This window comes from Limanda limanda, chromosome 17, assembly GCF_963576545.1.
Source record: "Limanda limanda chromosome 17, fLimLim1.1, whole genome shotgun sequence".
In the NCBI taxonomy this organism is placed as follows: Eukaryota; Metazoa; Chordata; class Actinopteri; order Pleuronectiformes; family Pleuronectidae; genus Limanda; species Limanda limanda.
This window is the reverse complement of record NC_083652.1, coordinates 5,529,109-5,546,077: the sequence shown is the minus strand read 5'-3', so window position 1 is coordinate 5,546,077 and position 16,969 is coordinate 5,529,109. Positions and strand designations below refer to the sequence as shown.

General features: G+C 41.6%; 1 protein-coding gene across 6 annotated transcripts in view; it reads left to right on the top strand.

Annotated features, from left to right (window-relative positions):
• Nucleotides 1–16,559, top strand: part of LOC133023762 (protein shisa-6) — a 69,495-nt gene extending 52,936 nt beyond the window's left edge. For 2 of the 6 annotated variants that reach the window (XM_061090829.1, XM_061090828.1), the window contains 3 exons: nucleotides 10,566–10,724; nucleotides 15,871–15,959; nucleotides 16,050–16,559. In XM_061090829.1, coding sequence (XP_060946812.1) covers nucleotides 10,566–10,724; nucleotides 15,871–15,959; nucleotides 16,050–16,559 — 758 coding nt within the window. Of the gene's footprint in view, nucleotides 1–8,122; nucleotides 8,186–9,165; nucleotides 9,187–10,565; nucleotides 10,725–15,870 lie in introns of all 6 variants that reach the window. The other 4 variants (XM_061090825.1, XM_061090827.1, XM_061090824.1 and 1 more) reach the window with 4 other exon arrangements.
• The last annotated feature ends 410 nt before the right edge of the window (nucleotides 16,560–16,969 follow it).

Here is a 16,969-nt window from a genome sequence, read left to right as displayed (position 1 = left end):
TTAAATATATTATTATATTATCTTTCAACCCAGTTTCAGTTTTCATCTGTTGAATGTGTCTGTTAATGTCACTAACATAACCCTTTGCAACACTTCCTCTACCAAAAAAAAGCACTGTAGCATTCTTATTAAATTAATCCATTCATTTGTTTTAACAAGGATTTTATTGTTAAGTATTTGCAGGGACCATAAGATGCACCGCTTCATAAGGTGCAGTCCTGTCATTCAATGGAATACATAGGTCACTTTTATTCGAGGAAATAGTCAAACCAGAAACCTCACGTAGCAAAATCCCGTGATACGCAGCCGATCACCGGTGCTGCAAATGTACCCAGTGTTGCCCAGGCATGAGACCGATATTTTACAGATGAAGCAGTTGCAGAGTGCCAATGTCAAAACTAAAAGTTGCTCACCCAGCAAAGAAATTGAAACTGTCGCCACGGCATTTGAAAAATACGTGCGTGCAGACATTTCTTGTTGCGTTAATGAGGTGAAGTCTGCGAGTTCAGGAAGTCAACGCCAGTCCGCCGTCCCGCTCCTCTCTGCAAACATCAACTGTCACTTCATTGTTTTTCATGCCACCTCCTTCCCAGCATCCACCTCTGAGTCTATACCTTCCCCTGGGGAGGGGAGCTGTCATGAGGTTGGTGTTTACTCATGAGGAGTGACAAGGTCAGAAGCTGCGCTGCTCTGTGCTCACATTCAACCTGTCCCACGATCACTGGCTGCCTGATGCTGCAGTTTACTTGTGAGTTTCAGAGAGTGAGAAGGAAACTGTTGACATCATGATAATAAATAAGGATAAATATTATCCTTCCAGCTAATATTGTAAACCGCCGTTATGGGTTTTGGCAGCCTACGGAATATAAAAGATTTTATTGTTTCACTTTGCAGGTACCTTACTCACCACATCCACATTGAAGGCAGTCTCTTGCAGATGTTTTTCATGAAGTGAAATTTTCAGTCAAAATGTGTTTTTGTCTGAGTTTGAGGTCAGAGCTTTGTGCCGTCACGTTCTCACCGAGAAAACTATTATTCATCAAACCGATTTGGTCAATGGGGATATTGTCGAACCAACAAAATAGCACATTACATGTAACATTATGATTCTTCTTAATGGGCCAAACTGTTTGTGTCCCTCTCTGTTATGTTTTTTATCTATCTAGCAGATTCTTGTCACAGTGCAGGTTTTTCTCCACTGTTCAGGACGTTATTTCATCCTCAGCTTTTCACTCGGTTCCTTCATCAGTACCAGAACATCCGTGGCGGATCTCACCAATGCTGAGGCTGTTATATGAGATAATCGGGCTCAGGAGGTTGAGCGGGTTATCTACTTGTCGGAGGGTTTGATTCCTGTCACGCGCAATCCACGTGTGTCCTTGGGCAAGACGCTGAATCCTAAATTGCTCCCTCATGTAAACGCTTTGCTTTGAGTGGTCATTAAAAATGGAAAAGTGCTGTATAAATACAATTTCTGTTTACCATTAATCCTCATGAATCACATGTCAAAATATCACACACGGGAGCAGTGTCCTCATACATTTATGTGCAGCATTGAGTTTATGTTCCTACGTCTTGGATAATTCAGTATCTCAGCAGGAGCAAAGAAGTTGTATCATCCATCAAAGGCTGTTGTAAAACACTGTGGTATGATGTAGCAGCAGTTTGGTTGACTCTGAAGACCCCGCCCCGGCTGTTAACTCGGCTGCCTCTGTTTTCCTCCTCTTGATTCACGGAGTCCTTTATTCCACAGCAAGGATAACGGCAGCTTTGTGTGATGTTACTTCTGACATATCGAGGAAGACATCAGATAAATCTGTGCTTATCCTTGTTAGTAATTCACAGACTCCGAGGAAGCTGCGCTCCCCGAGACGCCGTCGGTCAAGCTCATGACACCGCATGGGTACGGCTGAGAGAGTGGATCAGGGCTCTCTGCTGTACACACCTGACCCTGCGCTGAAGAAATGTTTTTTTTTCTCGCAATGAAATATGCAGGAAAGAGGGACTTGTTTGTTTCACAGCTGCAGCTTTTGAAATGGAAAATTAAATGATTTGTTGTCAGCAGAGGAAAAGACTGGTAAAAACATTTTGTATTAAAAAAAAAAAAAAATGCTCGGGATTTTCAGGACGTGGCTCACTTGTAAACAGAATTAATATTCATTCATGTGCAGAGAAAAATACTATAATTGCCTTGAGTGCACAAAGTGGAAAATGCTACAGGGGATGTGCAATTTAATGTGTTTCATTGAAGAGAGGACAGGAGAGAATGCTGAGACAAAACACAAGTCATCAAAGATGAACCAGCTGATAATAAAGGAGACCAATGATGCATTTTCAGGTTTTTATCTCCTCAAGTGTGTTTTCTTTGTGACTGTAAAAGCTCTGCAAAGTTAAAAAGCACAGTTCCTCTTCATAAACCACTGAAGCTCCTGAAACACCTCAGACATGTGATTGATACTTCTGTATTAATGTGTTCTCATGTGCCAATTTAATAATATATTAATACATTTCTTTTATTGATATTTATTTATTTATTTTGACCCTAAAGAAATCCCACTTTTAGCTCAAAACAAACTGAATAGCTCTTTTATTGTGTTTCAATTTTTGTGGACATGTGTGTCTGTATCTTTTTATCGTCTTCTTTTTCTTGCCCTAAATCAACTGTCTTCGAGATTTATAAACTTGTATTGTACTGTATTGTATAACCACACAATGTATCCAGAATTGTGTCTCAATTCAGGAGCTGCATACTTTGCAGGAAACATTCTAAGCGGCCATCGATAACCGCCTCCTTTGTCGGCAGCGTAGACCGCAAAGGCCGAAACCGAAATGTGACGGTCTGGTACAGAGGTTTTCTGTGATGGGCATGACCAGCTCATAATGCCCTTGCTTGTTGCTGAGCGAGAGTTGAAGTTTGAAAGTTTTCATGCCTGTTTTTTTGACATGTGTACCATTAGCTGTTTGGTTGGATGCTCCCATCACTTGCCTGCGTTTGTCACTCAGGTGCAATGAATCCTGGGATATGCTGGACCAAGTGGGATCCAGCCTAGTTGTGCTGTCGTGACGCAATCGGTCTTCAAAAACAGCCTCCAAAGGAATTCGGTCCCTGAATTGAGACAAAGAAAAGGTTTGCGAGAGAGAGCAACATTTCCTGCATGCGCTGGAAGCAATTGAACAGTCGCAACAGAGTTGGCCAGTTGGCCAATCAGAGCAGTACAAGCTTTGTCAGAGGCGTTGGCTTAAAGAGGCAGGAGCTAAAACCAAGTGTTTCAGACAGAGGTTGAAAAGAGGAGCTGCACTAATGGGCAGTTTGAGGAAAGTGATATGTTTTCTGAACATTAGGCCAAATTGAATTGATCAACCTGAATATGAGCAGAATATATCTTGTATTTTGGTTCATATAGACATATTGTTATTAAACATTATATTGTTGTGTTGAACTTGGCAAAAGTTTGAAATAAAGGTGAACATATGAAAACGTAACGACTGTGATATCAGGCGTCAGAACCTAAAGTTTAATGTGACATCAGCTCATCATATATTTATTTTTACAGACCTATTATAACAGCTGCAATTGAAAAATATGGGACTATTTTACTGTCGACATACATCTTTAGATTTACATTTTAACCTGTTCACATCGGTCTTATGTGTGTTATCCTCACTGTACTGGAGAACCAGTGGAAGTTCAAAAATAAATGCTTCAAAGCAACTTTAATTCCCAGAGCACATAATGATTTTTTTGTCCCTGGAGCTCAAACCATTTTAGAGACAATTTATTCAAATGGGCCTATTTGATACTGGAAGAAAAAGGATTTGGGTGAGGTGTCACTTCTAAGTGATGACGATGAATTGCAACTGTGTGATTTTTTTCTGATAATCAGTGTGGAAATGTCTCTTATTCTTTCCAGTTGCAAATTTCTCCGCTGGGGTTTAATGCTTGTCACAGATCCATTAGAGATTAAAGTCCGCAGTTTTTCGAAGGTGAAGACACAAAATGGCTGCATGCTCCATCTTTCTGTGTGACTTTCCATCACACTTTCATATGCACAAGGACAAAACAGGGTGTTCTCTCCCACCAGGTGCTTCACACTCTGCCAGGCTAATGACATAGCTTGGGCTCTCTCCATAGCCGGCGTCTGTCCGTCAGCTTCCCTGGAGCAAAGCATTTAAAATGGATCTGGGTCACAGTGGGATCCCCTCTGTCCACCCACTCGAAACCTGGAAGCATTTGATTCATTTGTGACAGAGTCACCCATCGACAAGACACATGCTTGGCTGTCAGCGAGAGCTGTTGCATTATGTATTAACACTTAGCAGGTATGTTCTCCTCCAGATACTTCACATGGTGCGAACTCGGTGTCAGAGGGATTCAGGATGTCAGCGCCTCAGTGTGTGAAAGATTAAACTGATATATAGGAGAAGAGGAGGAAATCCCCTAATGTCCTTGTGATGTATATAGCGCTGCACAATGATTTGAGCATTTTTGTTAAGGTTTATTAATCTGTATTATATTATTGTTAAAATGAAAAACAGTTTTTTGCACTTGATATAAAATTGACCAAAAACCTGTGTCCACTTTTAAAATCAAGTTTTTACCAAAGACTGTAAATAAAGACTTACGACTGGACAGCTTCCAAAAGAGAAGCCAAATCATCAAGTCAAAAACTACGCCTCATCCATGTTAGCAGATGAGACATGGACCATCTAAAATATCAAAGTGCACATTAAATATTTTTGTCTCACAGATGGTTTCTGTCATTCAGGTTGCCATGGTTCCATTGCTCATCACTGTCACTCAGACTCTTGCTCTAAATGACGTAATAGGTGCAAGATGGCAGTTTTCATATCCAGAATATTTTGGCTTCATTTCCCAACAGTAGAAGAAGGTGGAGATGCATCATCCATGTGCATTTACAATCAATGGTTTATACAGAATAAGATACATAGATATAAAACTTGGTCAGTGATGGATTGATCAGGATGCTGTGGTCAGGGGTTTTGTAATCTGCTTGCAGAGTTACTCAGATTTACGTGAAACAGACACTGTACAAGTAAAATGTCAGATTAAAAATATACCGCAAAGGAATCAAGGACTTTTTATAAAGATGGATGACATCTGGTGGTGCAAACCTTGCCTCCTTCATGTTAGTAGATGGGACATGGCGCAAACTAAATCGTCAAAGTAGTAGTAGTGGTTCTTATCACACTGATTTTTTCGGGGTAATAGTTAGTTATTTGATGATATAAAAACAGTGGGAGGTGTCACAATCAACAGCTGAGCCTGTCTTGTGATTGTTCAGATGTGTGTGTATCGACAGGAGCTCAATAGCTCCAGCTCACAATCACAAATGCACAGACTCTTGCTCCAAATGACCTAAACAGAACAAATGGCAGCGCCTAGGGTATTTCATTTTGGTGCGATGGGGGGAGGAGAAGTGTCATCCATCTTTATTGTCAGTCATTTGTTGGACATCATCAAAGCTCTTGTAGCTGAATGGGAAAAATTCTCCCAACTGTTTCCATCATAAGACCACAGGAATTGAGGCTGTTACAGCACCAGAATAATCACAGTTAACGTCATAATGAAATATCACATGTTCAGGTGCTCATACATTTATGTATTTTGTATATATAACGGTACATGTTCTGCATATAATGGATTTTTGAGCAGGTGAAATAGCAAAAACAAAAGAGGAGTGACACAAATTCACAAACACCATCTATCCATGGTTGTTGCAAAGATGGCGTTATATTGCAACATCACTTATCTTCCTGCTCTTGTGGGTTTGGAGGTACTGAAAGGGATTTCAGTTATGCACGCTGACCCCGTCTCTGTTCATGTTGGTGCGTATGAGAAGACAGAGCAGGGTATGTGCGTCAGATAGCTTTATGACCAAACACTCCTCGAGACCGTTGTGTGCGGGTCCTTAAGTTGTTGTCAGATTGCTGCGGTATGCTCGAGGAGGAAACGTCAAATTTTCAGGCTTCTCGCTGCGGAATTTCGGGTTCCACTTGAGTCAACACTCCAGCCTCAGAAAATAAGTGTATTTGTGTCTTGAATGTTTTTTCTCTGACGGTTTTGTGTTGTGTGATTGCTCACTGTCCCGGGGCTGAATCGGCTGCATCATCGTGGGCCCGGACCAGACTGTGCTTTGAAATGCACATTCCTCGTAAACAAATTACATATTATTACTTTTTTGTGTGCTGAATGAACTGCCTGGGATGCTGCACAAGAGCAATAACGTTGAAATATCAGATAAAATTGGGTTGTACACATGTAAGGCCAGAATGGGGGATTACAGCAAAGAAAAAGTGTCCTTGCTTGGTGATAAACTTTTTAACCATCTGCTACATTTTAATGTAGTGAATTTCAAATGCATTGAGATTCACTGACGGCAAAGGTTATTTATTTGGTGACGTAACCATTTTTTTTCGACTTCATAGCAAATTAATTTAGTAACAGTCGGATCCATCCAATGTTGTCAGTCCAAAGCGCAAAGAGCTCATACACGTTGTCTGAAGCTATGAGAGCTTGTTTTTTATTGTCATTAGCTCTCTTACAGGAAGATAGATGAACATATTAAAATGCAAATAAGGTGCAGCCATCATATATCCACGCTTTCTATGCTCTGCTTTCAGAAAAAGCTGATCTAATTGAATGAAGGCAATATTTTCCTCTCTGAAATTATTTGAACTCCCGTTGCTGCTCAGCGATGGAATCTGGTTTGTTCTCTGGCCGCTCAAACAACACGTAACGATGTTAGTGCAACATCAAATGAGTCACTTACAGGGAAGATGGATCACCGTGAGGTGGAGCCATGTTCCGTGTTCCTTTTTTCATAAAGAGGCTGTAATCAATCATTTTGGCAAAGCAGAGCTTCACTGTGGATTCCGTCAGATTGAAGAAGCACTCACGGAGCCACAACCGAGCAGTGACAGTTTAATGTTTACTGGAGACGCACAGAACAAATCAAAGCTTCATATCTGAGGATGCAGCGAACACTGAATGATGCTGATGGAAACGCCACCTGATCAATGATGGAGACAATTGCTGCAGAGCTTATTGTGCTGACCTTAAAAAGAGAGTGAGGTTTTTTGACTATGATTAAGGGAAGAGTATTTATCCACATATGGCCAATTGTAATGTACTAAGGGAGAGATGTATATTAAAAAAATGTCAGCGGTCTTTCCTCTAGTGTGTTATATAGGTTTTTATGTATGTAAAAGATCTGCAAAGTTAAAAAGCAGAAAGTCCACCCCACAGAAGACACTGCTCCTGAAGCCGTGATGTGTCCTCTATCCCAAAACTTCCATGGAGTCAGGATGTCACCTGACAAGATTCCACACATTTGCATAAGGCACGGCCAGCGGCTAGTCTGACACGCCCCCTAGCAAACCCAGGTTAACTGAGAACAGAAGCTGAAGTTTTCTACATGTGCTAGAAGCAGTTGCCCACTCATAACTCAGTGAGCTGACCAATCATCTGGAAGGGGGGCTTAAAGAGACAGGAGCAGAAAAAGAGACTGGAGTTTCAGACATCGGCTGAATGGAGGAGCTGCAGCAATGGACAATATAATGAAAGTGATGTGTTTTTATTAGAGCATCTAAACCTTTTTAGGTAATAACCCAAATTAAAATCATCAACCTGGATATGCACAGAATATGTCTTCTTTAAAGTCTGAATTTTTTTTATAGAGCTGATCTGAAGTCATTGAGGAAGCAAGAGAAATCACTCATGGTCTGAGGAGTTTTTGTTGGGTATTAAGTTGTTCCTTTCAGGCGAGGTCCTGCACTTGATTCCTAATCTGTTAACTGTTGCTTGACTGTGAGCTTCCAATTTTGCAGGAAAAGTAACTGGATTAAACCGTGGATTGCGTTATGCTTTGATGTTTTACATTCAAATGTCACCCACATCGTTTTGGGGTTTGTGGAGAAATATCTTAAACTGACCACTTGATAACAAAAAGATCAAAAGGGAAAAACTATATTTTTAAAAGAGGTTTTGATTGACGTGACCCTTTAGCATGACCCTTTAAGGACAGGAACCTGACACATTCCTGTGAGTTGAACACACTATTTTGAAATCCAGTGGTAACTCTCGGTGTTTTTCTCACAATAGGAAACCACCACCATGACTATCAGCACAGCCACCTGGATCTGACAGCGCTCACACCTAAACTAGGTAAGAAGAACTGTCATGTTGTGTTGTCCTTAACATGGGATGTTTCATTACATGTGCCTCAGAAATTCACCATGCTTGAACATGAGGATACACATTTGTAATACTCGCCAGCAAAGTATCCGTCCAAATCTTTCCGTCTTTTCAAGTTCTGTGAACGTTTAAGAAAGACCTGGTGGTTGCCGTCGACCTGACTTGACTTGTTAAAATGATATGCATTGTTATCTGTCTCTAAATGAAAGAAAGCCAAACAGATCTTGCGGCAGACTATTTCCATTTTCAAGGACAAAAGTATATCTCTCCCAGGGAAATTAAAATCTGAGAGAACGATAAAGGAGTCTGGAGAGAAAATGAAAAGCAAAAAGTGCAGGATAATCAAAGGATCATCTCAGCAGTTTCCTGAAGTTATTGCAAACCAAATTACTGCTACGGCGTCCTATGTATTTCTCTGAATGCGATTTCCCGTGAAAGGGGAGCAGCGCTCACTGTGGAATTACTGAACGGTCCTGCAACTAAACGGCAATGAAATGAAACACAGTGTAATTACAGAGGGAATCAGGCATTGTTTGTTACAAAAATCCCCTATGTGCTCTTCTAAAAACTGCAGCGGCAGATGTTTGGTGTCAGTGTCTCACAAGTTAAATATGAGAGACACTCACTGGATCACAGTACATCGTTTTCCACCATTAATGGAACGCTGTCTCCTAAACAGGGCGGTCTTTACTGGGAAAATGGGTTTCAAAAGGGCTTTCAGTGCCAAATAAAACTCTTCAGGCTTTGGCTTTTGAAATGTATTTAGCTTCTGACGAGGATCGTAGCTGTATAATTCAAGAGTTGCCGGTTTGGATTTTCCATCAACCCTGGGCAGCATTATTTTTGCAACATTGGCTCTGAATAAGGCCGACCTCTGCTATGGGAGGCTTGGTTAAAAACTGTGCACGTTGATTGTGATTGATCCTTTTTTTCTCACTTGGATTTGTTAGCCCACCGACAAATGAGATACGGTAAGTGATACACATGCACATGGTGTTTATGTGTATTTGTTTCCTCATCTCTTCTACCACACATATCATGTAGATATCAAAATTCTTTACCCGCATACTGGAGGTCATTTTTTATTCTCCTCTCCTCTTTTCTTTTTTTTTATAAGCGCTTGTGTATTTTTCACAGTCTCCAAACTTCACGCCTCTGCATTATAATCCATGACCTTTACTCCGATCTCAAAATCTTTTTCTTTGCTCATGAAGTTTTTTTGCCCCCTTCACTCCTCTAACCAGCTTTATCCTCCCCACTCCACCCCCTCCATCCCCTCCACCCCACACCCACACGTCTTTAGACATTGAAAGTTTCCCCTCTACACCATATGTTCCTTGGTGTTGTGTGTCCCTGTCCTCCTTGCTGCAGTATAGTCGCCCAGACCTATTTTTGTCCCTGCCCGTATCACACCCCTCCCCACCCACTGTGCCTCATGACCCATGACGGGCCGTCCCGAATACTGAAGCCACAGGAGCTCCACACGCAGTGCAAGCAGCCTTAATGGGGCCATATCAGCGACATCTCAAAATGAACTGATGAAGACGTTTTGCTGCAGTAAAGCAACAGTTTGAATCAGACTAAATTATTTGCTGGAATTCATCAGTTCAGCCAAATACAGCACGTCGTCGTTTTAGTCAATAGTCCACGCATAACCTTTGTCAACACACACATATGGATGTGCACAAAGAAATGACCTGAGTTTAGTTTGTATATGTTCCAAATCCCAACAACTGTTGGGATCAAACAAGATGGTGGATGTTCCAACTTCCTGATGGGAGGTTCGAAGTCATCTGGACATGTAAAAAATATATTAAAAAAAAATATGAATTGTGAAGGCTTCAAGAGGCAATATAGGTAACCATGAATCATGTTGTATGAAAGTTGCTTTTTCTTCTTGTCATATTCAATGACTTATTATATTACGTATATGATTCAGCTTTTCTGGAATAATGAATGATCATGAAAACAAATATATGAAAAAACAAGCCCATATTAATGGGATACAAACTACTTACAACCTTTGCGTTGGGTGTTTCTTTTTCATAGTTGTTCTAAACATGACTCTAGGAGTAAACACAGACAATTTAAAGTAACTCCCTATATCAAGTCATAGTTTTTATATCCATACCAATTTATTTTAGTCCAAACAAAACCACTGCAACATTGTGCTGCATGCCCAGGAAACGCAGCCAGCCTTCTCAGTCAGATTCATAAAAACTGACCTCCAGTTCATCCATCAGCCGGTGTGTAAGTTCAGGTCACCTTAAAACTGCAGCCCCCCCCCCTCCCGTTTCTGCCTGACTGTCTACTGACTGCACTGCACCGCTTCCTCCTCTGTCGCCTGTAGAAAGACCCCAGCGGATGAACAACATCCTGACCTCAGCCACAGAGCCCTACGACGTGTCCCTCTCCAGATCCTTCCAGAACCTCAGCCATCTGCCGCCCTCCTACGAGCTAGCCCTCAAGCCTGACTTAAGTAAATACTCCTCCTCTCTGCACAGATTAAGTAGGTGGTCCGCCAGTTCATCCTCCATCGCCGTGTTTTGCCCGATGCAGTTGAAAAACAAAAAAGAGACGGGGAATGACGTCACCCTCATGCCCTGCGCATTCAAGGGTCGTCGCATTCACCGGGTCTGGTCTGTTGAAATGTCTGAATGTCCATTACAGACACGTGCAACATTATAAGTATCTCCAGATGTTTGGCACCTGATCTTTTCACCTTTTTAAGGGCTTCTTAAAATGCCCGACAACTTGCTGGAGCCTCCATACTCATTCCCATAAACTCACTTATTGGCCCATCGACTGACAACTAATCGGCATGTAATTTGGCTCCATCTGCGGCCCATGTCATGTTGCTAATGTCTCTTAATGACATATTAAGAGACAATTTTTTCTCAGCTGAATGGCTCCTTTACTCCGACAGGATGGTGCTTTCATGTCTCAGTGATGCTACAGTTCATTATCTCTGCTGTGACATTTTCAGCTCAAAGATGGAGTTGATGCTGCCATTTCAACCTCATGACGAGCGCATGCCTGCCTAATATTCTTTTTTTTTTTCATTCAAGTTTTTTATTTATTTAAGCGAGGGATGAAAACAAGTTTTATCTTAGCCTGGAAGTTTAGCCTGGAACAGACTCTTTGAACAGACGATTTTAGTGGTACTGTGCGATTTTAGAATTTAAGCAATCTAAGGATAGATTAATGGACATATTAGCTGATTTTGAGATGTAAAGAAAGTCATTGAAGAAAAAGATAAGTAAATAGCAAACAACAGTATTCTTTTCTTTTTTCTATTCTTTTTTAACGTCAACACAGTGGATGCTGCTATAGTTAGCCACAGCTCATACCTGTTCATTGATGAGCATCGCTCGTCTATAGCAAAGTAAAGACTTTAAGAAAGTTCTTGTAAAATCAGTTAAATGTTCTTTTCAGATTCAGATCCAACATTTATAGTTGATGACCATTTTCTATATATTGTATTGTCGAGCAATGAGGATTTTTTTTTTACAGCTAGTCCCCTCACGTAAAGTTCCTTTCAATCACTCAACCAATCAAATGGAGCCGTCTGTCCTCACGAGTGTTAATCTATATATTTATTTTCATACGCTCATGTAAACAGACAATGAATAGGTGCTGCTACGTGTCCCTTTCAGTTGTGTTGACTGAATCAAGCACTACAATATGAACACACTGTATGTTAGCCTGTGTATTATATTGTTATAACATATAACAAAATTGTTTACAGTAAAACATTTCTTTCAGAAACTGCTTCCTTTAACATCCAGAAGCTTTTCTGAGTTTAAAATGTCAGTAGAAACATTACAGAGGCCTTGATCCAGGTCTTTTGTGTCGTGTTCTTTTATTACTAAGAAGCACAATGCAGCATTCACTGTCCTTGAATCTTAACAGGAGTTGCACAAGGGAGGAAGCTATTTAAATGTGGCTTCAGCCCCTTTCTAGTGGCCCAGTTGTGTGATCAGGGCAATCTCCTCTCAGTGCATTCAGCACTCCTCCTTTATACATTTGCCTTTTTCTCTCTCTGATCAAATCGAGGTTATCTTGCCGGAGCCTTGGACACACATTGAATATCTCAAAGATTAATCACGTTGAACTACAAAGAGTCTTTTCACACTAGAGACAGAGGACCAGTATAATTTGTCAAATGAGCGGGCAAAAGTTTTCCCTTGAAAAAAAGGCTAAGGTTTGAGCACGAGTGAGGTCTTCGGAAATGAGCCTTTATAAAAGTTATTAGATTGCTGTTTTAATTAAACCATCTAGAGAGAAGATGGGGACTCCAATAAATCAGAATAGTTTATTTGCAAATTTTAAATGCTAAAGGATTGTGTGTGTGTGTGTGTGTGTGTGTGTGTGTGTGTGTGTGTGTGTGTGTGTGTGTGTGTGTGTGTGTGTGTGTGTGTGTGTGTGTGTGTGTCTGTGTGTGTGTGTGTGTGTGTGACTCCTCTTCCATTCTACCCATCCTTCTGTGATGACAGAAAAGACAAAAATCGAGGACCGGCTCTAAAATATCCCATTGAGCTCCTCCCTCACCTTTCAGAACACCAGCCATGTCTTAATCCCCACAACAACGACAAAAAGAAAATAGAATACATCACGATACTGCTGCTTTCCTCCATTCATGCTCCAAACATCTCGAAAAGATCACTTTATAATTGATGTTCCACCAGTTCCACGAGTGAAAGTGCATTATACGATTACAGTCCTCCGCGATCAATGGCTGACACATAAATATACTGGCTATATTGAATCTAATCTTGCAGAGTGGGAGCTGGGGGCTTAATTAGCCGCTGTTAGCAATTTCCTACGTATGCAGCTCCGATGCTCGCTCGGGACCCCTTCGCCCCTCACAATCATGTTAATTGTAAAGTGCTGCGTTTTATCAGCGCCGCAGAGGTGAGATCAAGCAATGTGCATCCGTCATTTCAGCGTATACAGCGTAACGTGTGTGTAAATAAAAAGCATAAATCAAGAGGCACCTCTAGAAAAACACACCGTGTATTTGTAGCTGACACATTTTGAGCCAATTCCCCCTTAAAATGTATATTATTTTAAGATAATTATAGTTAGCTTTCATCGTTTGCTTAACTGAAACCTTTTTTTTATTTTTTGTTCATACTGATTGCTGCTAATGTAACTTCAATTCTCCCTCCATGTTTGCACATTGTCATGATAACGTGAAGATATTGTATTTAAAGCACTGACTCTTATCAGTCTGGCAAGTGTCTCTTTTTAATAGAAATTAGTGGAGTGCTCGCTCTAAATCTGAGTGTTTGGAATGGGCTGTTTGTTTGGCCTGTTGGGAGGCTGAAACTGTAAAAGTGACTGGCAGTAATTGAATTGTGACAAGTAAAGACCAGCTACGGGACTCTGTGGGAGTCTGAAGAACCCTGAAGCTGCACAACTGCTGCATAAACAGCTGTTCATCTGTTTATTCATAGTTCAGCGATGCCCAACTCACTGGGGAATTGTTTGTCGTTGCCATTGTTGTGAACGAGTTGTTGTCATGATCAACAACGTAACCTACATTAATGTTACACAGCGGTTGCTGCTACAGGGAGTCGCCAATTTATTGAACATACTGCATGTCCACATCGAACTAAATTCCACAATGCACTTCCTTGGATCCAGTATACATCCCAAGTGTCAATAAAATGAACAGTTCTCAAAGAACATTTCATTCAGCTATTAATCCCAGTTGCAGTTCTTTATTTTCAGTTGCTGTAAAGTAGCTATCAATGATTATCGACACTGCCTGCCAAAGTTAAACGATAAAGTCCTTCCTGGCAGCTCTGTAAGCGTTTATTTTGAAGGAAAATGCAACGAAGAATTCTGCAAAGATTTTTTTTTGCGTTAATATTTCCGAAGGTCCATCAATGCAGCTCGTCGGTAGACATCAGAAGACATTTAGGCTTTATAAGACGGTGTAAATTACATCGTTTAGAGTCGAATATGAATGTCAGGTCTTATTGGACATTTGGATGATCTTTTTCATGGTTTTAAGATAGTTCATTAAAATCTTTAGTTGTATTGGATTCGGCTGCTGCACTTCTTACACTTTTCGGACTCAAACACTTTACCCACTCCTCCACTAGCATAGTGGTGAGTAGATAATGAGTGAGTATCATTTTTGGGTGAACTATCCCTTGATGTAAAAAATAAACAAGGAAGAAAAGCAGGCAAACAAGAATGCAGACGCCCCTTTGTTTTAATGCTGCACCTAACCTGGGGTAAATGTGACCACTCTTCACTCTATTTGCCCATGTCAGCTACACCCCGGACTATTTTCTGAGACATACGCTTGGATCCTCTTATATAATATTTTTCTGCCATGTGAGTGTATAATCACTGCAGATCTCTCACAGTGACTGGATCCTTGATTTTGACCTATTTGTGGAGCTACGGGCCATGGCTTGTCAATTGTCTGCACATTTGTCGCCTCTGGTTGCGTTTGGTTGACATTTTCTGCCATAATGTCACATCTAAACCAATTCTATGGGGGGAAACACTCGAGCACTCAGCCCCAGGCGGAAGTCAGACCACTGTCATTAGGAATGCTCAGAGCAGTGGACGTGAAACCCCTCATGGAGGGACAATAAGGTGACATTCTGTATCCAGGCGTGACACTTCTCCCTGAGCATACAGACAAACAATTCCCATTTGATTTAGTATGGAACTAAAATAGTTATCCAACCTTTGTGTTCCTTAATAATTAACGACTGCAGAGGTAACAATCCCTCAGCTGAAGCAGCCAATCACAGTGTCTCAGTGGTTGCGTCCTCTTGAGTATCTGAGTTGCCAAAAAAAAAAAGGGTTGACAGAACTCTGCAGACAAGTGATTCCTGCCTGTGGTAAGTACAGTCGTAATGACTTCACCATTACGACACACACAACCCACAGGAAGACCGTCTTTCTGGCAGAGATATCTGGCAGAGATATTAAACAACACATGAGCTGTTGAGGACTGTGGCACCACAATGAGGCCTCGTCCTTTTTTCATGAGCAATAAGGATTTAAAGCTGTTTTAACAGAATTCAACCTCTGTTGTGCTCAACCTATTTAAACTATTTAAGAACTAAAAGGAGTATTTTGGCAGTTGGTTTATGTCACCAGAGAATACACAGCACAGGTAGAGGTTCTCTGAAGCTCATTTGAACAGAACCCTGAGGGCAACCCTTCAGGCCAGAGAAAACATCCACCCAAACACAGGAGCTCTGTCCACAGGGACCATCCCTGTGATGTGACTGTGTCACCAATTGATCAGGTAGTGAATCAATTTATATAATGACAGTTTCCACTGAGGGACTCCACAAAGCCTCAGGAGAAACCATCAGTTGTGTTCAATGAAGGGCATTGGCACAGGTGGGCTTCAACCCTGAGGTTGGCCAATGGCCTCTCTCCACGTTTAGGGAAATGACTACTGGTGGACATGAGGAAAAATGTCTGGGTCTTTAATGTCCTCTATGGTGAAATAAAGGGCACAAAACATTAATAATTGTATTGCTTGAATACAAAACCTAATTTTATTCAAATTCTAAAGCATATTCCAAAAGAATCCAAGGATGTGTTTATTTATTTAAAGCAAAACCAGTTATCCTAATACCATCTCTCATCACACCCGTTTCCTTACTTCTTAGTTGATAAGGATGTGGAGGAGTACTACACAAGGAAACATCATCATCCTGACTTCGGTGGCCGGGGACCGACCCACATGGTGAAGCTGAATGCTGATCCTGTGCAGCATCAGCAGCACCAGCAGCACCAGCAGCACCAGCAGCATCAGCAGCATCAGCAGCTCCAGCAGCAGCACCAGCAGCACCAGCACCAGCAGCAGCGGCAGCGGCCCCGCAGAGTCCAGAGGGCTATGTCCCAGGACCACGTCCTGTCTCCTCCCAGGACACCGCGACGCGGAGACTATGGCTTATCTTCATATGGCGGGATGGCAGCAGCTGCGTATGGAAGCAGCCGACACCTCTCAGAGGAGCAGCTGCTGTCAGCGGACCGCCTCCTTTCCCAGGATCCCTTGCTGTCCCCTGCAATGAGGCGTGACAAGTTCCGGGAGAAGGCAATGTCACGTGCCATGTCTCACGCCGACATGCTGATGCCAACCACGCCGGTCATGGACCGCCATAAGATAGCGAAGATGCACTCTCAACCCAGTGCCTCTAATGATTCCTACAACACACTGACGGTCAACCACCAAGCGCCCACGTCTAAGAGGCAGGCGTTTGCCTCCCGACGAACACACACAGTGGACCACCTACAGTACATTCCCGGCCACCAACACACATACCGCACTGCCAGTAAGAACGAGGTAACTGTTTAACCACTGAGTAGAAGGAATCCTGTGACACACCACGGACAATTATCTCGTTAGAACAACCTCCTGCGTTAAACACTTCCTGCTTTTTAGCACAAGCTTCCTGTGTCATCCATATTTTTGGGTAACTAGAATCCACCCTAGCAAAGACTTTTCTCTCTTAGAGCATCATAAGGGCTTTGAGTGTTGACACAGAGGGATCCTTCATGTCAAACAAGGGACAGTGTGAAGAAAATATTTTTTAAACTGGACGTTGGACTGGAAGGGAATTGTATCAACTTTATAAATATATAAATATATTTACTATTTGTATTTTCAGTCCTTGTTATAGCTTTAGAGATTCTTATTGACTCATGTAAGCACTTCAAATGGTGCCTCTAAAAATCGTCCCCTTTCAGTGATGAAGTGGATTTGTG